The 24671-nt window shown below is 51.0% G+C and overlaps 1 protein-coding gene across 5 annotated transcripts in view; it reads right to left on the bottom strand.

The window, feature by feature from the left end:
• Window positions 1–444: 444 nt before the first annotated feature.
• The window catches only part of GPR161 (G protein-coupled receptor 161), a 47270-nt gene continuing 23043 nt past the window's right edge, over window positions 445–24671 (bottom strand). For 4 of the 5 annotated variants that reach the window (XM_061185752.1, XM_061185757.1, XM_061185756.1 and 1 more), the window contains 5 exons: window positions 20836–21253; window positions 12374–13098; window positions 6371–6475; window positions 3021–3137; window positions 445–1049 (listed from right to left, as the gene is read on the bottom strand). In XM_061185752.1, the coding sequence (XP_061041735.1) occupies window positions 790–1049; window positions 3021–3137; window positions 6371–6475; window positions 12374–13098; window positions 20836–21253 (1625 nt within the window). In that variant the 3' untranslated portion in view covers window positions 445–789. The remainder of the gene's footprint in view (window positions 1050–3020; window positions 3138–6370; window positions 6476–12373; window positions 13099–20835; window positions 21254–24671) is intronic. The other variant, XM_061185754.1, reaches the window with a different exon arrangement.

The following is a 24671-nucleotide window of genomic DNA, read 5'->3' as shown; positions in this document are numbered from 1 at the left end:
CAGTATCTCTAGTTCCCAGCAGCGCTTGGCCCCATGGCCCGTTCAGGCTCAGTAAGATCGTGGTTTTATCCTAACCAAATGGATTTTTTTGTTTTAATTCTAGAAATGAAACATCTGGTATCTGCTCCTTCCTCCTGTCTTTTAAAGTGGTTTCTCCCTTCTTATGAAATAGCAAAGACTCAGTCACAAGGGAGGTGGCCCCATCCTCAGCCACAGCAGCCCCAGGCCTGTTGCGTCCACCCAGCGGCCCGTGAGCTGTCCCTACTAGCACCAGCAGGTGGCGCCACCAGAGGCGAGGTCATAACCAGGACCCCAGGGCACAGTGCCTGGATCTTGGGAGCTCGGCTCCTGGGCTCTCCTCTGGGGACCATTAAGTGTAAAACTGATGGCCCCACAGGGCCCACATCAACCACGCAGAAGAAGCGCCATCCTCCGAAGTGCACTGGGAAGGGCTCGCCTCCTGAGGCCTCCGGGACGGTGCGTGGCTGGACCCCCAGGGCACCGGTTGTGCAGAGGAGGAAGTGACCCACATGGCGGTCTCCTTCTAAGCTGTGGTCTCTAGTTCCCCTCTACGGCCCACCTCCCACAAAGTCTCAGCCACACCTCCGTCGGCTTTGCTTTGTGCTCTAGATGCCTCTGGTCCCATCGCTGGGACCTCAAGGAACCCACGTGTGGTCTCACAGAGACACGGAAGTCACTTACAGACATTGCTTTCAGTGTTCTTTCTGATGGCTGCACACCAGATGTTGCTCCCGGGCCCCCGGCACAGATGGTGACGGGCATCCACCCTCACGTCTGCTCCGCGGCTAGAACGTTCCCCTCTTTGATGCTCTGCAGCCTCTGACTCGCCAGCGTTCTGCTGCCTCGGCGGCTCCCAAAGCCAAGCCCGGGGACGGTCCGTGCTGCAAGCAAGACCCCAGGCAAAGCCTCCTCCCCAAATAAGTTGACTTTGGCTTCAGCCTCTATGGCTTTGGCCAAGCTGGCTGCGTAACTGTCCAAGGACTTGTGCACTTCGGCTTTCACGTGAAGAATAGGGTTCTTGGCAGCTTCTGAGAGAGAAGGCAGAAAAAAGGTTAGCGAGGGACCAGGACCATGGCTATCCCGGGATAGGCCTGCTCGTGCTTCACTGCCCCTTGGAGGGGAAGCAAACCGAGGTTAAGGGTGTGGGTTCTGGAGTCACAGTCTGTAAGGTGACAATCCTTGACTCCCCTACTTACTATCGGGGAAATCTCAGAAGTAATTTAATCTAATGTCAGTTTCCTCATCTGTAAAGAGAAGATCATGGCACACCCCTTACGTCATCGGGTTCCCGTGATAATTAGACAGCTCTTCCTAAGGTGCTTTAGCCTAGGTCTGGCTCATAGAAAAGGCTTGATAAACACTTTCTATTCATGACATTCAAATTTTTACATCTTTGAAAGAGTTCTCTGGTCTTTCAGCTCCCCGGAGTGTGTAATAGCTTCGGCTCTAAACTTCCACAAACCTGAATGTGGTCTCCGTCCTCTCCACCCTCGCTCAGAGATTCCCCAAAGCCATGGAGAACCTCAGGACAGGAGGTTCGGGTGCCCCTTCCCCCAGGATTAGGACCCCTGACGCCTAAAGTGCACAGGAGGGAGGGAGGGAGGGAGGGAGGGAGGGAAGGAGGAAGGGAGGGAAGGAGGGAGGGAGGGAGGGAAGGAGGGGGCCCTTCAATTTCACATCCAGGGCCTTATGACTATTAACCTCACTGCCTGTTTCTCTCCTGACATTTTGGGAGGAACGGCGTATCCCCTAGACCTCACGTTGTCTGGAGTAGGCAACTTCCACCCCACGCTCCAGGAGGGAAAGAGGGGAGGACCTCTGCCCTGCCACTCACTCCCGGGAGGACTGACATGGTCTTACATACGTGCCTGCTCCCTGCCCTGCGTGCAGAGAAGGCGCCTTTGGAACTGCCATCCCCCAACACGTAGGCTGGATGGGGCAGGCTTGGCCCTATGCGGGCTGGGTGGATTGCGGAGGGCTTCAATCCATTTTTTTAACACGGGAGTAACATATTATAAAGCCCATGAAGCTGCTAATCCCGGCTCCGTTCTTGAATCCACTTTGCCCGTAAAGCAGACGAGTTGATATCTGCCTCCCTGACGTCCATGACCACCCCTCCATTCATCTGGAATCAGGGAGGGGGTGGTAGAAGAGATAGGACAAATTATGAATCTGAAACTCTGAGCCGGCCCATATTTATTTTGGTACTCAGCATTTCTGAAGAATTTATATCTTAAAGTCCCTGGACTCTTCCACCACACCCACATCCGGCCATGTCGGTGGCTGTCCTCACCACCGGGTGGGATTCAGAAGAAAAGAGATTCTTCCATCTGTGGGCAGCCTGGATGGCTCCTTTGTCACTCTTCTAATCAATCAGCATATCTGGATGGGAAACTAGACCCCAAGTTCCAGAGGCACCGAGAGTGCTGAGGGTTGAATTCAGAACAACTGGAGCAGAAAAACGTAGGGACTGGATTATAGCAGAACTCGTTCCTCTCACGGGATCCCAGCGCCCCCGTCAGCTTCAGAGGCAACAGGCCAATCAAGACGGCAGCCTTGGCCTCCGGTGAAGTCGGCGCACTCACTGGGCAATTACTTCTATTTCCCACGTGAGGAAGCTGAGGCTCAAAGAGGGCAGGTTCAGATTCATAACCACACATCATCCATAAAGGAAAGAAGCCACGGAGGGCTCAGAAACTGTTGTATCCAGTCGGGCAACTTCCTGAGGGAGGAGACGGGAATTGTGTGTGTGTGTGTGTGTGTGTGTGTCTGTCTGTCTGTCTACGTAGGCCACTGCTTGCCCAGCCTTAGATGCTGCTTGCTCCGAGAGTTGGAAGCCTAAGGACTCAAGTGAGACCGGCAGGGTTGGGAGCGACACGGGGCTGGGCAAAGGTGGGAGCCCTGGTGTGCTGGGGATGGGAGCAGGCTGAGCCAAGGAACTTTCCTAAGATCCTCTCCTTTCCCCTGTTTCCCTGAAGCCATCAGTCACAGAAACCAACCTCTGATTTGTTCCACTTCATCTTCGAACGTCACCGAGCTCCGCCTCTTGGGTGGGCAAGTGTGGGAGGGAGGGTTGTCATCAGACGTGAAGTCTTCGAGCAGCATGACGTCCGTTCCTAAAACCAAGGGCAGATTGTGCTCCTACAACAGGCAACACCAAGTCCTTCTCGCCACCTTTCTCGCCCTCGCTCACAGCCCTTGCGTCCCTCTCTCCCCTTTCATTGATTCAAACCCACAATTGGTGCAACCAAGTGCCCTGCAGCATTTGCCCAGGACACACACTGTCTCTCGTCCCATTTCAGGGAGTTTGCAGCCAGCCACTGGGGCTGCTTCAGACACACCAAAAATACAGCAGCGCTATCCAGGTGGACGGGGTACCTGCCACGGCGAGCAGACTCACAAGTGATGAGTCCGCCAGACCTGGAACGGGGAAGGGCAGTCGGGCTGAGCGGAGGACGGGGCCCTATTAAAGGGGCTTTGTGTTCAGAGTGATTCTTCTTACAGTTTGAATTTCTATCATTCTAGTTAAGGTATGCTGTGCTAAATAAACATTTAAAACCCGAACATGTAAAGTTCTTTGGGGGCCAAAAATGGATTGAGAAATATGCCCCCCAAAAAGTGGGGAAAAGGCAGAAAGGAAGGAAGTCCTATGAGAGAGAGCTGGGCAGGCGGGCGGGCAGGCGGGCGGGCAGGGGCGGGGCGGGGGGGACCAGGGTGGGGAAGGGCAGGAGGGCTGAGCAGGACCCGGACCCCACACCGGGGCAGGCGTTGGGACCAGTCTTGTTCCGTCTTAGTCTCCAGCTATCAGTCCTTCAAGGCCTTGGTGCTCAGGAAACTAGGAAGAAAGGGGAGCTGGGAGCTCCTCATTTGTTTTTGCAGAACAACCTGAAAAGGCGTGTTCCTCTAGCGGACTTCACAACATGGTGGTTAAGCACACAGCTTCCCAAATCGGACAGATCTAGGATCACAGGCAGGATATTTAGTCCCTCAGCATCCTTCCATGTCTACGAAATGGGGATCGTAATTCTCTCTACCTCACAGAGTTGTTGGGAGGATTCTGAGTTGAGACGTGTGAAGATGTGACACATCGCCTGGCACACAGCATGTGCCTCATCAGCGGAAGTCATCACTCGTGAGGACACAGCTAATGAACAGCGGGGCTGAAGCTCACACCCCGGTCTGTGTGACCCCGAAGCCCATGCTCTTTCTTCTGCCTACCACAGGGGTCCCCAACCCCTGGGCCGCGGATCGGTGCCGGGCTGCGGCCTGTTAGGAACCGGGCCGCACAGCAGGAGGGGAGCGGCAGGCGGGCGAGCGGAGCTTCACCTGCGGCCCCCCCATCACTGGCATCACTGCCTGAGCCATCCCCCCCTCCCCCGTCCGTGGAAAAACTGTCTTCCACGAAACCGGTCCCTGGTGCCCAAAAGGTTGGGGACCGCTGGCCTACGACACTGTCTCCGTACTCCTTTTTGCCTGGTCACCTCCTATTCACTCTTCAGGTTTTAACATCACTTCCTCAGAGAAGCTTTTCTAACACCGCCCTCCTCCCCCTGACAAGTTCTCCCCAACAGGGGGCACATACAACTCCGTTACGCGTCCTCACGGCACTCGGCTTCCCCTTCCATAGCTCTCATCACCCTTATAACCCTTATTAAAAGCAGAATTATTGAGGTATAATTCGCATCCCACACAACTCACCCATTTAAAGCACATGGGATGGCTGTCTTTCCCACTAGATGGAAAGCCCCGTGAGGGCAGTTTACCATTACATCTCCAGAACCTAGTGCAGTGTCTGCTCAAAGCAAGGGCTTGGCAAGTAAATATCTGTTAAATGAATGAATGTCACTCTGCCTCTGGATTCCTGCTGGTTGTCTGAGAAGAGGGAGAGAGCCCGAGGAGAGACAGAGACCCTCCCGTCCTTCAAGTCACAGGAGGGACTCGGGCCTACAAGGGAGGGTGTTACCAGTGGTTCAACCCTCCGGGCTGCCAGTGGGAGAGCATCTTCAGGGAATGTTCTGCCTCTGGGGAAATTCTCCACGACAGGAGGCCTGGTCTGAGTCCCTGCCCATGGCCATTCCCCCCAGAATTCCGTGACAGAGGCTCAGGCCAAGAAACATAGGTCAAGGCAGAGAGGAGTTTTCCAAAGGTCCCGGCAGGGGAGATGGAGGAGCAGGGAGGGAAATGCCTACAGACAGCCTGCTGTCGAGGTCCAGGATTCAGAACCCTCCCTTCACGCCCAGGACGTGGAAAGACGGCAGCCCCGGGACGGGGTGCTTCGTCAGCTCCATGAATGACTGACGCAGGGACACCGACGGCCTCTGCCCACGAGCCTCTCATCCAGTCATGAGCTGGCAAGCACGGGGTGTGGCACTTGGGTCCCCAGAGCGGCCGGCAGCAAACCGTGACATCACAGAGCCTGCCGCTGGGGGGAGGAGTCCTGGGCCTGCACCATCCCCTGGGCAGCAGCTACAGGGAGGGTCTGGAGAATGCTGGGGGAGGTGTGTTTCTTTGGGGAGACCGAGTTCCCCATAGGCAGGTCGCAGGGCATCTAATGATGGTGACAAGGTATCCGACCTGGTCGGAACTGCCCTCGATAGAGGGACGGCTGCCCCAGCTCACAAATGGACAAACTCGAAGGTTTAGAAAGAGACTGAGCAGCTTGTCTGAGATAACACAGCTCTTAAAAGTCAATTCGAACTGAGTGAACTGATGAGGATGATTATAATTTTTGTGACTTTCTGTTTGAATTAAAAAAAAAAATCCCACAAGGACTCAGAGGCAAAGAATATACAGATCAATTTTCACTGCAAAGTAAAGGAGCTGTTACAGTGGAGGATTACTGGACTGAATGTCAATATTATGACATAGTATGAGTGTGTTTCGTGTTTGGTAATTGCAATCATTGTTGCTTTTGTTGTGGTCATCCATTTGCAATGCTTGGTGTCAGTCTATTTATCTCTTGTAAAAATAAAATACAGGGTGTGTGTGTGTGAAAAAATTAAAAAAAAAAAAAAGTCAATTTGAGACTGAAAACCAAGCAGGATGACTCCGGAGCCTGCACTGGACGATGGTTATTATAATTCAAGTAACAACTGACAATCATTTAGCATTTTAACTTTTCAAAGGCTTTCACTTAATTTGAATCTCACAACAACCCTGCATGGCAGAGAGAACAGGAGCCGAGATCCCCACTGTAGAGAGGAGGAAACTGGGGCACAGAGATGCTGAAGAGCCGTGACTGGACACCCAGACCCTTGACTCTCGCCCCTCCACACCCTGGGAGACGTCCCTCTCCCCACCAGCTCCCAGCCGGCAGGCACTGGGGCAACGCGACAGGTGAGGGGCTTACCTGAGTCCTGAGAGCAGCTGAAGCCGGTGTCCCCCGTGCTGCTGCTGTTCCCCAGGGGCTGCCCGCCGGCCATGAGCGCCGTGAGGTGTGGGGACAGGCCCAGGTCTGCAAGGCAAGGTCGGCACTGACCGCACCATCCACGGCCCGCCCCGTCCCCAGGGGCCTCGCCTCCGCCCCCGTCCGCTCTGTCCTCCACGCGCTGAGGACGTGAAGCTCTTGGCTGTCCTTCCTTCACTTCGCCCCTTGTTCCTACCCCAGGGAGTCTGTGACAGGATTCCCTGGGTCCCCCCAGAGGGGACGCGCTTGTGACAAACGTCAAACCCCAACAAGGCAGGTGGGAGAGAAAACGAGGTGAACAGTCCTGGGAGAAGATCTTCCAGTTAAACACGGGTGCGTGTTTAACTCCCGAGATCCTACCTGAATACCAAACGGGATGTTTTTTGAAGAGGTCGAAACCCCCAAATGGAGAGGATGTTTGTAAGTTGGAAGGCGGGTGGTGGGCAGTGAAACTAGCCCAGGAAAGAGCCGAGGTTGGCAGAGGGAGAGGCCTGGAAGGAGGCCCCCAGAAGCTCAGGAACTGGAGGCCCGGAGTCTCTGCAGGCGGGTAGGGCTTGATGGAAAGTCTCTACGGGAAGCAGTGGGTCCCCTCCACTGCTGTTCCCAGTTCGGGGTCCAGGCTCCTGCCCCCCATGTTGGCAGGAGAGTGGGCAGAGTGAACTGGGGGACTCTGGCCTTAGCGACACCAGGCACATGGCAACGTGGCAAAAACCGAGGGAACAATGAGAGGCTACATAGTTACCAGTGGGAGCCCCGCCCCACTGCCTCACCTAACCTGGGCAGGAGACCAGAGACCCCGTCCCCAGGGAAATCCAGCCAGCCAGAGAGAAAAGCCCTGCAGACCCCAAGAGCTGGGCGCCCCATGAGACGGCCCAGTCCCAGCACCGCCCAGGGCTTCCCGACGGCTTTCCTGGGCCGACTTACTAACCGTGAGGGGCAGCGGAGATCACCAGATACTTAAGGAAAGGCACTAGCAGAGATGGGGAAATAAAAAAGGGAGGGAGGAAGGAAAGAAGGGAGAAAAAAGGATGTCTCAGGAGACAATGCAGGGAGCTTAAGAAAACAAACAGAATTCTAATTGGGTGTCCTTAGAAAATTGAGAAAATAATGAATCCATGAACAAAAGAGCTGGAGGCCATAAAGACCATGGAGTTAACAAAAAAGGCACTCTCAGCAATTAAAAAAAAGCACAGAGAAGTCAAACTCCTCCAATCTCACGAGGAAGACCTACCTACCTGCCACGAAGGACCTGCCACGAAGGACCACCAGCGTTCCCCCCCAGCAAACCTACAGACAGGAGATGCCTCCACCCTGTACCTTCATCCTAATCCTTCTGAGGGTACAAAGCGACATGACACACATGCTCTCCTTTCTCCTTCAGAGCCACGGAGGAAATGATGGGGGCTGGACCCGTGCAGTCAGAGCACGCTGCTCTCAGAAGCTCCCTGTCATGACCTGTGGGGAGAGCACTTGTGCAAGGAGCCTTCCCCTGTCCTGGGGGTTGGTGTGGAGGTCTGGGGCCAGAGAAGAGCCCGAACATGATCACCCACCTCCAGGGTCTTGGCCTCAGAATATGACTATGTCTCAGCTGGAAGCCCGGCTTCTGCTGGGGGAACATCCACTACCAACCGGGACGGCTGAGGCCACAGTGGGTTCTGGACACCGTCTCTGAGGCTGCAGTGAAAGCCAGGCACAAGTCCTGGTCTCTACCAGTGGGAGAAATCATTGGAGCCAGACCAATGCGGCTCGGCTAAGAGGTGTGGCAACAGGGCAGCCAGGTGGCAACTCTCTATTGTGTTTATCCAGCATTTTACCACTGGAGAGTGGACTCAGTTACCCTGAGTTTTTTCACATGCAACAACAACACATCTACTGGGCTGGGCCCAATCCAACACCTTTCACAACATTTTTTTTAAAAAGAGAGAAAGAGAAAGGCACAAAACAACAGGCACAGGGATCAGATCAGAAGCCTGGAGTGGCCAGAAGAGTCCTGAGTGCCTTTGAGAGGCTAAAAGAACAGAGTGCAATTCTGGGGTGACACTGGCACTTTGAAATAACTAGAAGACCTCTAGGTGGCACCAGGAAGGGAACTTGGTAAAGCAAGGCAGGAAAATTCAAAGGCCCCAGGGTCTCCTTCCTTCCCTCCAGCCCAGACCTCACAAGGGCCCTGAGGTGGGGCATTTCCTCTGAGCAAATGGGAGTCAGCATCCTTCTCTGCAGAAGATAGCTGGGAAGGCTCTATGCCCAGTTCCAGGAGCTTCGAGCATCACACGAGTGCAGCATTTGGAGAGGCTGCCCTCCCACCATGCCCAGGCCTCCCTCGAAGCCTGGGTGGGGCTGCTATCCGGGCTGTCCACCCCAACTGGGTTGGCAAGTGACAGAGTTGCTGGAGAAGCCTGTGGCCCTTTCTCCTGAAGGCCCCTTCTTTGTTCCGATCACCTGTAGCCATCTGTCAGCTTTGGATTTGTAGTCTGGCCTCCCAAGACCAAACGTAAGCATTTAGCTCACCTTTCAGCACTAGAATCAATGTCCACTCCAGGGTTGACCTACCCACCATGAAGTGGCCCTGCCTGGCAAACCCCAGGGAGGCCAGAGATCTCAATTCCTAGGGGAGCCCCATGGGAATCTGCTAATGAGACCTCACAAGCAGAACGTATTGTGGTGGCCCGGTGACAGCTGGCACCCAGGGAAAACCTAAGCTGCTGCACTTCTTCAGTTTGGGGCTAATAGAATGAGAAAACCAAAATCCATGGATTATGGCTGAAATCTACGTATGAAATAAACATGACTGCACGTGTAAAACTCCTGGCATCCCAGAGTCAGTAGGAAAGCTCCAGTTGTTTGTGGAATGCCACTGCACCTGTGCTCACAAGCACTGTTAGGAAAGTTTATAATTCCATGTACTGAATCCTTTGGTGAAAACTTTGCAGATGCCTATGCAAACGGAGAGGAACAAAACCGAGACAGGGCCTCCGAGCCTTTTCTTGCTGGCTTTGGAGCCAATCTTACCATCCTTCTTTCGCTGTGCTCACAGGAGAGCACGTGCATTCTCTGAGTGGGAGGGAGGTGGCTTGAAGCAGGCTGGGGCGGGGAAAGCCCACTGGGGTTTAGGCGTCTGCTGCAGATGCAAGTCATGCCCACAGAGGGCGCCAGACCAGGGTCCGGTCGCAGCCCACAGTCCCTCAGCCAGAGGGACCAGAGATGCGAAGTGGAGGGCAGAGTTCTCCCTCCTGACCAGAAAGGCCGTGGGCATTCCTGGCATGGCTGGAGCAGGGCGCGGAGCTGGGGTGGGCACTGCATTCTGCTCTCTTTCCAACACTCTTCCTGATGCTGCTGCCCACCTCCTGAAGTCAGGACATCCCGGGAAGAGGCAGCAGGGATGCCCCCAGCTCCCATTCAAGGGCAAGGCCAGCACCTCAGAACCCATCATCCCACATGCTCTTCAGCCCAGACACATCCCACAAGACGCTTTTCCCTCAGTGAGGAGACTTCTCACTGCCTTGGACTTGCCAACCCAACCACAGCTGGTGTTTTCCGCCTGTTCTCACAGCCTCAAAAACTCTTCCAGGATCATCTCAAGTGGCCTGCATGGACAATCTTGGCCCCCAAAGCAGATGTTTCTTTCTGCTCTATCTACCCTCTCCTCCTCCATTCTCCTTCCTCATTTTTTTCCCTTCCTCATTCTTAACTTCATTGGAATTGAAAACATTTAATGTTTTTTTTATTTTTATTTTTTTGCCTAGAAGGTAGGTGATTTTACAAAATCTGAACAAATAAGTTAATCAGTGAAATGAAACCAAGCCCTGAATGCTCCTGCCTCACAAGTCACACTTGGAATCATGGTCTGGTCAGTGGTAGAGGGTGGGCATTTCAGAAATTAAAATACTGGGGTCCTGAGAGATTTTTTTTCTCCTATAGTCAAAATAAAAAGTTCCAGAATTCCTTCCTTTCTCAAGAAGGAACACTCCATCAGTCCCTGAGATAAATCAGTGACATTGGTTTGTTTAATTGCCACATGGAAAAGACTCCTATCATCACTACCACTGAATATTCATGATAATTAAGAGTTGTTATTTCTTTCCACTCTCTTGAGAGGGTAGGTGGAAGACCTATTTCCTGAGGAGGAAAAATTATCTCGAGCAGCGTGAATTGCCCAAAGTCATCTGGCAAGAGACTAGAACTGCAGTCTGAACTGGCTCTTTCCTTGAATATGATCTGATCAGTGCCCTCAGAGTCTCTCTTCCAACAGCCTGTCCAGATGACAGTCTCCCTCAAACAACACAGTCATAACTGCAGGGGCAAGATCCACCAGTGCATGCTACAAACAGTGGGAGCCTCAAAATATCTCCTGTGTTGTACTTATTAATGACAATGGAAAAAACAGTGAATTTACAGTAGGGAAACCTGGCAGACGCCACCTTAACTGTAGGGACTGAAAGTACTCTCCACCAAATTCATACACTGAAGCCCTAACCCCCAGTGTGATGGTATTCAGAGGTGGGTCCTTGGGAAGGTACTGAGGTTTAGAAGAGGTCATGAGGGTGGGGTGCTTAGAAGAAGAGACCGGAGAGCTTGCTCTCTCCTGTCCCTTTCCCCAGCCCTCCCCCATGGGAGGACACAGCAAAAGGACAGCCTGGAAGAGGGTCCTCACCAGAACCCAACCATGTTGCCACCCTGACCTCAGACTTCCAGCCTCCTGAACTGTGAAAAAATGAATGGCTGTGGTTTAAGCCATGCAGTCTACGGTAGTTTGTTGTAGCAGCCCAAGCTAAGACATCAACCGAGAGATCAGGGTAAAAACTAGCTAGTAAGAAGACCTACTGACATATGTGCCCCTGGCATGCTCATTAGAAAGGGCACATCACCTGCCCAGCCTTGCCTGCCAAAAAGGTATTACCTCATTGTGACCCTGAGAACACATGAGCTACGTGCAAACTGAGGGGGCTTCTACAAAATCCCCGATCAGGACTCTACAAAAAGTGTCAAGTCATGGAAGACAAGAAAAAAAAAAAGACTTGTCAAAAACTGAAGAAGACAAGGGAGATGTGACAACTGAATACAACGTGGGATCCCGAACAGGATCCTGGAACAGAAAAAGGACATCAATGGGAAAATGGGTGAAATCTGAGTCAAGTGTGTAGTTGTTAATAGCACTGCACCCCTGGCAGTGTCTTAGGTTTGATAGCTGTGCTACGGTTAGGCAAGATGTTAGCACTAGGAGAAGCTGGGTGGATGGGTATTCTCTGTACTGTTTTCCCAACTCTTCACTGAGTCTAAAATTATCTCAAAAGAAAAAGGTTTAAAAATAAAAAATCTATCCCCAACTAGAGTAATTCCTCTGGGTCTCATCAAAGGGGATGGGATCATGTCCAGAAACTGTTACCTCCGAAATCAATTATCAGATGGCGGAGCAGCTTTACACATAACAGGCAGTGACATTTCAATGAGGGAGTGGAGGTCCGCCATCGACACATCCTGAATTATTAGGGACAATACAAGGAAAGCACTGACCAGTGAGGAAAGGCCCAAGACAGAGTATGTTCAGGAGGGGCAGCTGACGAGGGGAGGAAGTGCTTTAAAGAGGACCCTGCCTTCAAGCAACACTGAAAGGTGAAGGTAGCCTGGTCCAGGGCTTGGGTTCTTTTTTCTCTAGATAGAAGTATCTATCAACATACTCTCCAGGCCAGCGGGCCATGGCTGTGGTCACAGAACACGGATTTCTAAACTCTGGTGTACCCTGCCTTGAACTGCCGAGCTCAGGAAATCTGCTTGGGAATCACAGCAGACACTCTGGGATGCTCCTTCCCCAAAGGAAACTTGTGTTTTAAGCCCTGAAGCAGCAGTCAGTCTGAGACCTCGCCCATCAACCTGCCCGAGCGCCTGCAGGACCACAGGCTACACCCGCCTGAGGGTGAGCATCCCTTCCCTGACAAGTTCCCAAGTTACCTGTGATCCTGTTGGAAATGCTGAAGAGCCTGGAAGTCCTCTGCCGCTGCACAAACGGTTCCCGGTAATACCGATCCCCAAAGCACATGCCCAGTAGTTCCTTGCGAACTGTCTTGTTCCAGAGTCCATAGATCAGGGGGTGGCAGATGGCACTGGTAAAGGACAGCCAAGTGGCCCAGGTCTCCAGGGTTGGGGAGACATAGTTCTTTCCCCAGAGGGCCTCAGAGGTGATGACAACCATGTAGGGGCCCCAGGTGACCATGAAGGCACCAATGACCACCAGGATGGTGATGAGCGCTTTGCACTGGTTGGCCGAATAGACCACGCCCTGAAAGGCGTTCTTCCTACTGCCCGAGGAAGAGGTGGAGGTGCTGGAGTTCTTCCTCCCGTTCCTGTGCGCGTCCTCCTCCACAAGGACCACGGTGCCACAGTGCACCTTGCGTGCCTTGACCCTGGCCACGCGGAAGATGAAGCCATAGCACACCAGCATGACCAGGAAGGGGAACAGGGCACACCAGATCTGCCAGAAGGCGGTATAGCCAGGCTCCCGGTGCCACGCGGCCACACACATCCACTTGAACTCGTCAAACTCCACCGATGACCAACCAAATAGAGGTGGCAGGCAGCCGATGAGGGAGTGAAGCCAGATGTAGGCAAGCGCCACCACGGCTCGGTTGCCTGTGATCTTCATGGGGTACACCATGGGGTACAGGACAGCATAGTAGCTAGAAAAAGAATGGAGGTAGGTGAGGGAGAGGAGTCAAAACAGAGAAGACACACCAGCAGGGGCACCCACTGCTCTCCTAGGTAGCGAGCTCTGTTGGATTTCTCTCATTCAACACTGCCACAGGGTGAATGCTTCTGAAAGTAGCACCTTCTCTCAACCCTCCCCAGACAAGTCACAGACTGGCCATGTCACAGAGCTCCGTGGAACTCTTCATCGGAGAACGGCCGGACACCAGGGAGAGCACAGAGCTCAGGCAGCCCTGCTTCCAGAGCCCACTCATATTTGGGGGTGTGGCTAGTCTTCAGGCATCTACAGGAGTTCTAAGGGATCATGCATCAAGCCAGATCACTTCTGTGTTTCTGACAGTAATCCTTTTAGATCCGTTTTCAGAGGGTCCTCAGAAACCAGAAGAACATCTAAGGATTATGGGGTACATTCATTCAGGGAACGTTTACTGAAGGCCTGCCACATGCCAAGCCCTGTGCTGTGCACCGGAAATACAGGTAAAAAGATGCAGGGGGAGACAGACACATAAGCAGAGTATGAGGCCCTGGAGCAGAAAAGGCTGTATTTAACCCTCACAACACGTCTCTAGAGGGACTGGCATTATCATTATCCTCATCTTAGCAGCAGAGAAAGGATAAATAATCTGCTCTAGATAAGGAAGGGGAAGAGACAAGATAAAAACCCAGGCAACCTGACTCTACAGTCCCCAGCGCACATGCCAGCAATTCCCTGCAAACCATCTCGTTCCGGAGTCCACAGACCAGGGCTGGTTCCTAACCCCTCAGCTCTATGAAGAAGGAGAGAGGCCTGGAGAGCTACTGATTCGTAGTGACGGGGCCTCGGATCCAGACTGCAAGGTCAGGGCGGACTTCCTGGACCAGACAGCACACAAACCCAGGTCTTGAAAGATCAGAGGCACTGGCCCAGGCACAGCTGAGGCGGGACGCCAGCCTTGGCGAGACGCGGAGATGTACCTGAGCACCAGCTCAATGAGGAAGCTGCCTGTAGCTCACCCAGGCAGGTGCGGGGCGATGGTGCGCGGGGAGAAAAGGAGCCAGGGGGCCGGGGCGTGCCGAGCCTTGCCAGCCAGCTGAGCTCTGACCCTTTAACTGGAGTGGGTGGGAGGATTTAGACCATGGGGTTGAAAGTAAACCACCAGCCTCCCCACCCGGACATTTCGTCCAAAGGAAATGTTCTTTAATGATGGGGCTTCTGCATGAGGGCAACGTGTGGCGGGACAGGGGTGGCCACACTGAGGCTGCCTGCTACAGGCGGGACCTTAGGAGATGACTATGGCTACGAGCCTCACACACCACCTGTGAAGCCACCTGCCCCACCAGGACCTTCCTGAGTCACCCCTGGGCACTAGAGCTCAGGGACAGGGGCCATGGCCTGAATTACCACCTGCTGCCTGGGGCAGACTCTCATGGAGGGGCTGTCCCCTCAGGCTATACCCTGTATGAAGGGCCTTCCAAATCAGAGGCAAGACGGGGACTGCTGCTCTCAAGCCTCGAGGCCCCACCGAGGTCTAGCCTGGAAGGAGTGTTTCTGAGCATGGAGCCTGATGAGAGGAAACCACCGTGATTATGGTATGGATTACAGAACCCCTGCACAGAGCCTGGGGTAAAGCAATTCCTGTCTTATGCTGACGTCTGGGTTTGCATCTTGCAAAGGCCATGCAGCCCCGTGAAAGCAGCATGCCTTTGGAGTTGGCAATCCCTGGGTTCAGATGGTGACTCTGCTGTCCACTAGCTGTGTGACCTTGGGTAGCTGATCTAACCTCTCAGAGCTTCAGTTCCTTCACCAGGAAGATGGGAATCACAGAACCTCTGGCATAGATCTGCTCCGAGGACAGAATGGGCTAGAGTTGGGGGAAAGGGCTGGATGGGGCCTCCCTTTAGATGGCAGGGGGGACAGAGCTCGGACATTGTGCACTGACCTTTCCCCCTTCCTTCCTGAAGACAGAATCCCCATCTTGCTCCTGCAAAACTGCTGTGACCACAGGGGACACTGGGCCACTGGGCGTCACTAAGCACCAGGGGATGAATCAGGCCATGCTGGTGGTATCCCCTCCCTTGCCAGGTGACCAGTTTGAGGCACTGAGCTGTGTGACATCATCTGGCAAATGAAATGTGAGGGGAGTTTGTTGGGGTGGGATTGGGGGCACTTCCAGGAAGTTTTCTTCACCTTTAAAAAGAAACAAGGCGGATATTTCTACTTTCCTCTGCCCATTTAAAACTCGTGCAGGCCCTCTGACCTGAGGCAACACTTCAGGGGCGAGTGTACAGGTAGGTGTGGGAAGCCAGGCCTGGGGAATATGAGGCGTCCCCGGCTCCTCTGACCAGCCACGTTCAACCAGTCATCAAAATCATTACGACAAATCAGCTGTCCTCTGCAACATAGCCTTCTGGCTACTCTCAACACCGGTTAGTAGTATTATTCAATGGCAAAACTTCTTTATTGTAACAAGTGGTATTTATATCACTCACTGTCTGAGGTTCTGGGCACCAGCAGTTCCTGTGGGATGTGACAGTGATTTCTCCCAACTGAGTCCGGAGGCCCATCGGGACGCCCGGGCACGGGGTTGGTGCTGGCTCCTGAGAGGTCAGTCTCCTACAATCAGAAGAGCCCCCCAGAGGCCAGAGTGCTGCCTGTATATATCCACACCCTCCAGGGGTTGCTTTGGTTTTAGGGTTTTTTTGGCTAAATGTATATACATTGCAATGCTCAAATCTACACCTTTATCAAGATATAAACATGCCAACATCTGTCCACAAAAAGAATTTTTTTAATGGGTTTCATAGATTTCAAACTTCATTTTTTAAACTTAAGCCGCATTTAGGCCTAGTTGCAGGTTCAAAGGAAAATATAGAATAAAAGCAACTACCTATTCCCTGCAGGTTAATACAGGCCAAAACGGAGGGGTTTTCCTTTGTTTTCCATACTCTTAGCTGTCTTCTGAAGCTCTCGATCTTTTCTCCAACAACTCATATTTAGACAGGAGCCCAAGCACCACCCTTGGTCCCCGAAGAGCTTTTTGTGATGTCACGTGTAACTTCAAAGTGGTAATGCCCGTAAGGGCTCCAATGCTTAGCTCTCCTGCCTCGAGATCACCCACTTAGATAACGACCCCTGTTTTTAATAAGATGACTTCACTAAAAACATGAACAAAATCTAAGCCAACTACAGCTACCTTGGAGTGAACACGTTAACTTAACGTTGAAAAATCTCCTGGCTGTACTATAACTAACCATCCCATAGTGTTAGCTACTTTCATTTAAAATACTATTTTTAGGGGCTTCCCTGGTGGCGCAGTGGTTGAGAATCCGCCTGCCAACGCAGGGGACACAGGTTCGAGCCCTGGTCTGGGAAGATCCCACATGCCGCGGAGCGACTGGGCCCGTGAGCCACAACTACTGAGCCTGTGCGTCTGGGGCTTGTGCTCCGCAACAAGAGAGACCGCGACAGTGAGAAGCCCGCGCACCGCGATGAAGCGTGGCCCCCGCTCGCCGCAACTAGAGAAAGCCCTCGCACAGAAACGAAGACCCAACACAGCCAAATAAATAAATAAATAAATTTATTAAAAAATAAAAAATAAAATAAAATACTATTTTTAGAGCTGGAGTTTCATCCACGCTGGTGTGGAATGAAGACATTAGAAATGTCTTAACAGGACCTGAAGCTAAGCCAGAGGTGACCATGTTGGACTTATTCACAGTGAAAATCTTCCCAGGTCGAATGATGTTCCCCACCTGGACCTGTTTCCACAAGGCTGCTTTAGGACACTGACATCTCGATGGTGAATTTCACTCCAGCCAGCTATTCTTTTTATGCTTGGCCTTTGCTCTCTCTTCACGGGGCTACAGGACGGACTCTTTTGGCTCATCTGCCAACCAGTTTGACAGATTCCTTTAGGTAGCGTTCTTAACTGGGGCCGTGTGGCAACGTCTGGAGACATTTGGGGTTGTCACAACCGGGAGGTGCTGCTGTCATTTAGTGAGTAGAGGCCAGGGATGCTGCTCAACATCCTACACAGGGCAGCTCATCACAACAAAGAATTATCCGGTTCAATAGGTCAGTCATGCTGAGGTCGAGAAACCCTAAGCTAAAGGAACTGGTTGTCGGATTTGACTGACAATTGACTTTGCATATTGTGTGATGGTTAAGAGCACAGCCTTTAGCATCTCAGAAACTGGGCGAGTTACTTACCAGCCATGTGGACTTGGGCGAGTTTGCAAAATCTCACTAGGCTCATCTGCAAAATGAGGACTGATAGGGTCGTTGTGAGGATTAGCTGGGATAAACATTTGTTCACGGCATAGTGCAGTGCCCGGCAGGTGACTAGCACGTAACACATTCTAGTAGCGATCATGCGCCCCGCCCTTGTTTTCTTCCACTTTCTTAACGATGTTCCCACCTCTTTCTTCCACCCCCATTCTCTTATTCTTCTCTCCTCTCTCCTCACTTATCTTTTACTTCTGCCTCCTCTCGCCTGTTTCCCTCCCTCTCACTCTCCCTTCCTTCCTCCCCACCCCCTCCACCTCTCTCTGTCTCTGTTTCTCCCTCTCTTTCTCATTCTCTCTCTCTCTCTCTCTCTCACACACACACACACACACACACACACACAGCTGCATCTTTAGGTTTCCAACATAGAAGGCAAATATGTAACCTTCAAAATCACTAACATCAAGTAAATTTAATTCCCTAAAATTAATGGGGACAGGGGGAAGGGGTGTTTGAAATCCTGGTCAGATGGTGATCATTTATATGCACATGATCAATTCGCTGGTCCAGTCAATTTGTATTTTTAGCCACACGAATGACCAATAATAAAAAAAATTAATCGCACCTGCCATGAAAATATTTGAAGACACCAAATTTTACAGTAGTCTATATATTATAGTCAAAGATCTGGGCAAAGCACTGTGATGGCCAAATCCATCTTGCTACACTTGCAGGAGGAAATGATCTATTTTCCAGAGACAACCAGGCCTTGGTGACTGGTCATCGCAAGGAGAGGCAGAAGCCCTTTCTCGACTCACGGCTCTGTCACTGGGTGACCCTGGCGCAGGCTGTGGGGTCTGGGGTGCCTGGATCAAATCTCTAGTGAGATGACCTGTGACACCAATTTGTTCACGTGTGTCGCCTCTTCCATGGCCAGCTGTTTCCCCTGGTCTCCAGCTGTGTCCCACGCGCCGTGCTTTTTCACCACGTCCGGCCTTGCTCCCTCCTCTGCGTTCTCACGGCACCTTGAACACACTGGCTCTACGTACACATCACATGGTCCTAAAATTACCTGGCCACATGTCTATCCCCCCAACACTGTGAATTCCTCAGCGTGTCTGTTCATCTCCTTCAGCTGCGCATTCCCAGCACCAATCACCTTGCCAGGCATACGTGAGGTGCTCCATAACTATTTATCAAATGAATAAATGGAGGCGGCTTCTTCATTCGGAGGGGCCCCTGCAATCCTATTCACTGTTAGGACTTAGCTCAAAGGCCACCTTTTCCCCGGAGCGCTGCAGGCCCTGCCATCAGAAGCAGCCACGGGAGCTGTTATAGCGCTTAATTCTGCTTTGTGTTCAGCACCCACGGGTCAGCCTCTGCCATGAAACTGTGAACTCCTGGTGGGCAAGGGCTGCGTCCTGCTCATGCTGTATCCTACCATCTGAGGATGTAGCACAGGGCCTTTCACAGAGTAGACACCCAGCAAATATTCCCAGCGTGAAAGAGTAAGGCATCGAAAGAGGCAAATGCTCTCTCGTTTGATGCACATTGATGGCATGATTTGAGAATCGGTCATGCCTGCTGGTGAGAAATCTCACTCTCGCTTATCTAGACCTCAGATCCAAGTAAGCAGTATACAGCCTCCGAGAGCTGCCACTACTTACTGAGCATCCATGTATACACAGTTCTGTGAGAGGCACCTAAAAACCGACCCCCCCGCTCTGCTCCTGAGCTGTTGGCCCCCACTCCACCTTCCACAGGACCCAGGACGGGATATTCCAAAAGCAGTGATTTCCATCCCATCCTACTGCCAACAGACTTCCAATTATGTTTGCAGTGCTTATTATCAGTCTTGATAGGATGCTGATGAATGGCTGCTGAAGTAATAACCTGTACAAGCTTCTGAAGGGGAGCCTGCCTTTTACACATCAAGAATCTTGAAAGTGTGTTTACTGTGACTGAAAACACAATTCCACAAACATACATCTTCCTCAAAGTGCTATATAAAATAGTAAGCTAACAGGGGACTGTAAAAATAAACTACAGTCCATCCAGAGGACGGAATACCATGTAACCATTAAAAATCATGTTCTCTAGGGATATCTGCAGGTGGGAAAAATGCTCACAATCACTTGTTAAGTGAAAAAGCAGGTCACAAAACCACATGTGCCTTGAGCCTATTTTCTAAATTTACTGCATGCGGCCAAAAATCCCTGGAGGCAAGTATACTAAAAAAAATGTAAACAGTGATTGCTTCTGATTGGTGGGATTATGGATATTTCTTATTGTACTCTATTTTTGGTATTATTTTTTTTTGTTGGGGGAAAGAAGATATTTGGAGAAGCCACCTGATTAGTTCTGACCAATGGCTTCCTTCACTCCAACCCCCCACAGGTGCAGAGAGCCGAAAGGATTCTGGCCTTGGCCCTAGTGGAGACCTGCACCTTGGGTGGACCATCCAGCCACCACTCATTGGCTCAAAAATGGACGATCCCAAGGGAGCCAGGGGACTTGTGTCACCCAGTGACGACAGCCCTGGGGAACCCCTCTGTGTTTTCCCTGACTCCCTCCCCAATTCTATAAATCACAGAGAATCTGAATCTCCCCCCTCTGCCCTTGTACAGTTGAACCCTTGCCTGGGGTGAATGAAGTGACCACTGGCAAAATCCTAATAAAGAAGATGACTCCAGGGGTCGGAAACTCGCTGTCAAAGCCTGCAGGACTTTCACAACTAAATCTGACAGCCTAACGCAGGAACCTGGAAGAACCTTCTAGATAGAGCTGAGGGGCGTCAGCAGTGCTACTCCTTGCTGTTAGAGCCAGCTATGCCACAAGAAGGGACAGCCCAGATGTTTTAAAGCACACACTGTCTCTCCCAGGTGCCACCATCTTTACTCCCTGAGTTGTCTTCCCTTCCCCTGCTCTCCTTCCATCCAGGTCTGAGCTGATGTTCAGGCCCTTGCACTGTGGAGGACAGAGAGAATTTCCTCTTTGGGCTGCCCCGGTCCAGCTCTGGCCCAACCCAAAGCAACAGAGAGCAGGCAGCACTTTGGGGAAGACCTGGATCTGATACCTCCTCTGCCACGTCACCTTCCTCAGCTTCTGTTTCTCATCTTTCAACTGAGAAGCAGAAGTTTCTAGAACTTTTTTTTCTAATTTGTTTTTCTCATTTTTTGGCCACGCTGCACAAAATGTGGCATCTTAGTTCCCCGACCAGGGATCGAGCCCACGTCCCCTGCAGTGGAAGCGCAGAGTCTTAACCACTGGACCACCAGGGAAGTCCCCAACTACATGCAAGCTAGACCAGATAAAATCAGAGGTGCTCTGGTTGAGGAGATAGAAGAGGAGGCAGAACTCTGCTTTCTCACCCTCCCCAGCACAGACCCGACACCCTCCCGAGGAACTGAGGCAGCTTGGAAGGCACAGCCCACATGATCTCTCAGGTTCCCCCTTTGCCCACACTCCTAAACCCTTCGATTCTCTGAGTGCGATGCAAGCTTACCGGTCGACGGCGATGACCCCGAGGGTGAGCATGCTGGCCGAGCTGATGAGCAGGTAGAGGAGGGCCGAGAAGTTGCACCAGACCACACCGAAGATCCATTCCCTCCGAATGGAGCTGGTCGCCACGAAAGGCAGCACCAGCACGGACAGCAGGAAGTTGGACAGGGTCAGGCTGAAGACGAACTTGTTGCTGAGGGTGAGGAGGTAGGACTTCCTGTACAAGGTGACCACGATTACCAGGTTGCCCAGGCAGACGAAAACGGTGATGACGACAATGGCGATGAACTCGGTGACGCCGCCGCCCCCTTGGCCACCGTCCTCCTCGGTGAGGTTACTCAGCTCCTTCCTGTGGCTGAGGGAGGAGTTGAGGCTCATGGTCAGTGCGCCTCGGCGGGGGGTGGGCAGAGCATGCTGGACGACTGGAAAGACAAGACCCAGAGACAGGAGAGCAGTCATCAATCCATAGCGTGTGCACTTTACAGAAGCGCTGCAGAGGCCCCAGGTCACCCAGCCGGTCGTCCCCACGCAAGCTCTACACAAGTGGCCAGCTTTCTACAACTGACTTTCTATGCGACTCACTGTGTCCCTGTGAACGATGCGTTCCCCTAATCTATTTATTTATTTATTTATTTATTTAACTTTTGGCTGCGTTGGGTCTTCGTTGCTGCGTGCGGGGGCCTCTTGTTGCGGAGCATGGGCTCTAGGCACACGGGCTTCAGTAGTTGTGGTACATGGGCTCAGTAGTTGTGGCTCGCGGGCTCCAGAGCGCAGGTTCAGTAGTTGTGGCGCACAGGCTTAGCTGCTCCGTGGCATGTGGGATCTTCCCAGACCAGGGCTCGAACCCATGTCCCGTGCATTGGCAGGCGGATTCTTAACCACTGTGCCACCAGGGAAGTCCACTCCCGCCCCCCGAGTCTAAACCACCCTATCCATTCTCCCCAGGACCAGTGGTTCAAAACCTGTAATGTACCTAAGAATCACCTGCAGTACCAGCTCAAATAGCTGATTCTTGGGCTCCATCCCTAGAGATGTCTGGTCCCAGAGACCAGAGGGACAGCCTAGGAGTCTGCATTTTAGACAACCACAGGGCAGGTGATTCTGATTCAGTCCACCTGGTCTAGGCGGACTGCTGCTTTTGACTCCTGCAATGCAGGGTGGACCCTGAATCGGCAGCATCAGTATCACCCGGCGCTTACTAGAGACGCAGGATCTCATGCCCACCTCTGAACTGCTGAATCAGAACCTGCACGCTAATGCCGTCCCCAGTTGATCCATGTGCCCATTAAAGTTGGACAATAAGATTATCATAGGAATCATTCTGAGATCCCTAAGCAGGGTTTAAACAAGTACAGTTCATACTGAGACATCACTACTGCTCTCATCAGCCACGGTGAGGGAGGGCAAGGAGCCGACACTAATGATAAATGGGTAAGAGGAGGCACAGTTTGAGGTCTTTGCCCACAAACACCGCTCTCAACAAGGGGCAGTCCCTGCTCTTGGGACGCTGGCTCCAGATCTTGGTGAAAACTCAAGGTTGACACATTTTAACATTCAATCCTACAGACGAATGTTTCTCCAAAATTTTCATCTACTTGAATCAGCCAAAAAAATCCCACAGATCACTCTTGTTCCCAGAAAAGAGAATACACCGGAAAGGAAGGAAAGATTGCTTTCCCCGAGCCAGAAAGCAAGAACCCTGGTGTCTAGACTGCCTACACACAGCAGCAGAGCCTTCCCTACAGCGCCCGCCTGACCTGGCACCTCTGTCCAGACACCTTTGGCCACAGGGAGCTGGTAGGTGAGGAAGGCAGTTCTTCCTCTTCCCAGCAGCCCTAAAGGCCAGTTAGAAAGTCTCCCTTTACCAACAGGCGCACTCGTAGGTCACAACCACAGATGCTGCGAGCTTGAGTAACATCAAATAATTCTAATCCCTCCTCCCCTTGACAGCCTTCAAATACTTCACAGATTACTTGCTTTCTTTTCTCCAGATTAAAACCCCCAGGTTCCTGATGTGACTTCTAGACTCTTTACTAACTCAGACTCCCTGCTTTGGACTTGCTCACGGATGTCAACGACCCTTTTGATTTGTGGACCCCAAAACTGAACGTACCGTTCTGGACATGGTCTAGTAAGTACATAAAGGGGCAATTTTCTCCATGATCAGGATAATCTTCTGATACTATTCACTGTAGGAGTGCATTTTCTTTTGGCAACCATATTACCCTGCTGGACTTACATAAATGTGTGGTCAATTAAAACCCAAAGTTTATACACATTTGAGTTTCTGTGAAGGCAGGTGTCCCCAGGCTTAAATTTATGGCATTAGTGTTTTTAAGCCTAAATACAAAACGTTACATCTACTAAATTTTACTTTATGCCTTTTGGCCCGTATTTCCAGGCTGCTAAAATATTCTGAATTTTGATTCAGTTATGCAATACGTTAGGTACTCTAGCTTTGGGCAGTAAATATACTTTAGAATTATGCCTTCTATGTCTGTGTCTTTGTAAGCTTATTTCTGGGTTTTGCTTTTATTTTTTGAGTTCTGAATTTTGTTCACTCTTATAAGTAAATTATTAACTGGTGTCTCAAAATAAAGTCCTACATAAGCATGTTATACTTAACTGCCTAAGTGATAACAGTGTGGTAAAGAAAACAAATTCTGAGTCGTTAGACAAATGACAAAATGGGAGAAAATATTTAAAACTTATATCACAGAAGGACTAATCATTCTAACTTAAAAATAAAGAGAAAAAAAGAAAAGTGAGTAAAGGACATTTTTAAAAATTGTAACTATATGAGATGACGGATGTTAACTAAATTTATAGTGGTAATCTTTTTGCAATATACACGTAAGTCAAATCATCATGTTGTACATCTGAAATTATACAATGTTATGTGTCAATTATATCTCAATAAAACTAGAAAAAAAAGAGTACACAGAAAAAGATATACCAATTGTACTTAAACACATGAAAAGATGCCCCATTTCTTCAAAATAAGAGGAATGCACTTTAAAACTACACTGAGGTACCATTTCTTTCCTTTCATGCCACTAAAGATTCAAAAGCTTGGCAACACTCACTGCCGGTGCGGCTGTGAGGAAGCAGGCATTCTCCAACACTCCACATGGGAACGCAAAATGTAACAGCCCTAGGGAGGGGGATTTGGCAATACCTAACCAAGCTACACAGGCACAGAGCCTTTGATCCAGCAATTCCATTTCTAGATATTTATCCTGAAGACATAAGTTCGTAATATTAAGTAACAGATGCCCACGGTTATTTTATTCATTGAGGCAGTAGTTGTTATAAAAAGAAAATATGTGAGAAAAAGGGGGAAATAAAAATACATTTGCCCATAAAATATACATAAATATATGCTTACTTATACAAAAAGAAAAATAGGAAAGATAACCAGAAACAAAGATACAGATGGAAGTGGACTTCTCTCAGTATGTTTTTACAGTTTTGCCTTTTGAACCAAGTAAATATTTTACATACTAAAAAAGTTAAATAAAAATGGATGGGGCTTCCCTGGTGGCACAGTGGTTGAGAGTCTGCCTGCCAATGCAGGGGACACGGGTTCGAGCCCTGGTCTGGGAAGATCCCACATGCCGCGGAGCAAATGGGCCCATGAGCCACAACTACTGAGCCTGCGCGTCTGAAGCCTGTGCTCCGCAACAAGAGAGGCCGCGATAGTGAGAGGCCCGCGCACCACGATGAAGAGTGGCCCCCGCTTGCCGCAACTGGAGAAAGCCCTCGCACAGAAACGAAGACCCAACACAGCCAAAAAAAAAAAAAAAAAGTAGATATAAAATTGATTGCAAACTGAAAAAA

Source organism: Eubalaena glacialis, chromosome 3, assembly GCF_028564815.1.
Source record: "Eubalaena glacialis isolate mEubGla1 chromosome 3, mEubGla1.1.hap2.+ XY, whole genome shotgun sequence".
In the NCBI taxonomy this organism is placed as follows: Eukaryota; Metazoa; Chordata; class Mammalia; order Artiodactyla; family Balaenidae; genus Eubalaena; species Eubalaena glacialis.
The sequence above is the reverse complement of the archived record's forward strand: the minus strand, read 5'-3'. Positions and strand labels throughout refer to the sequence as shown.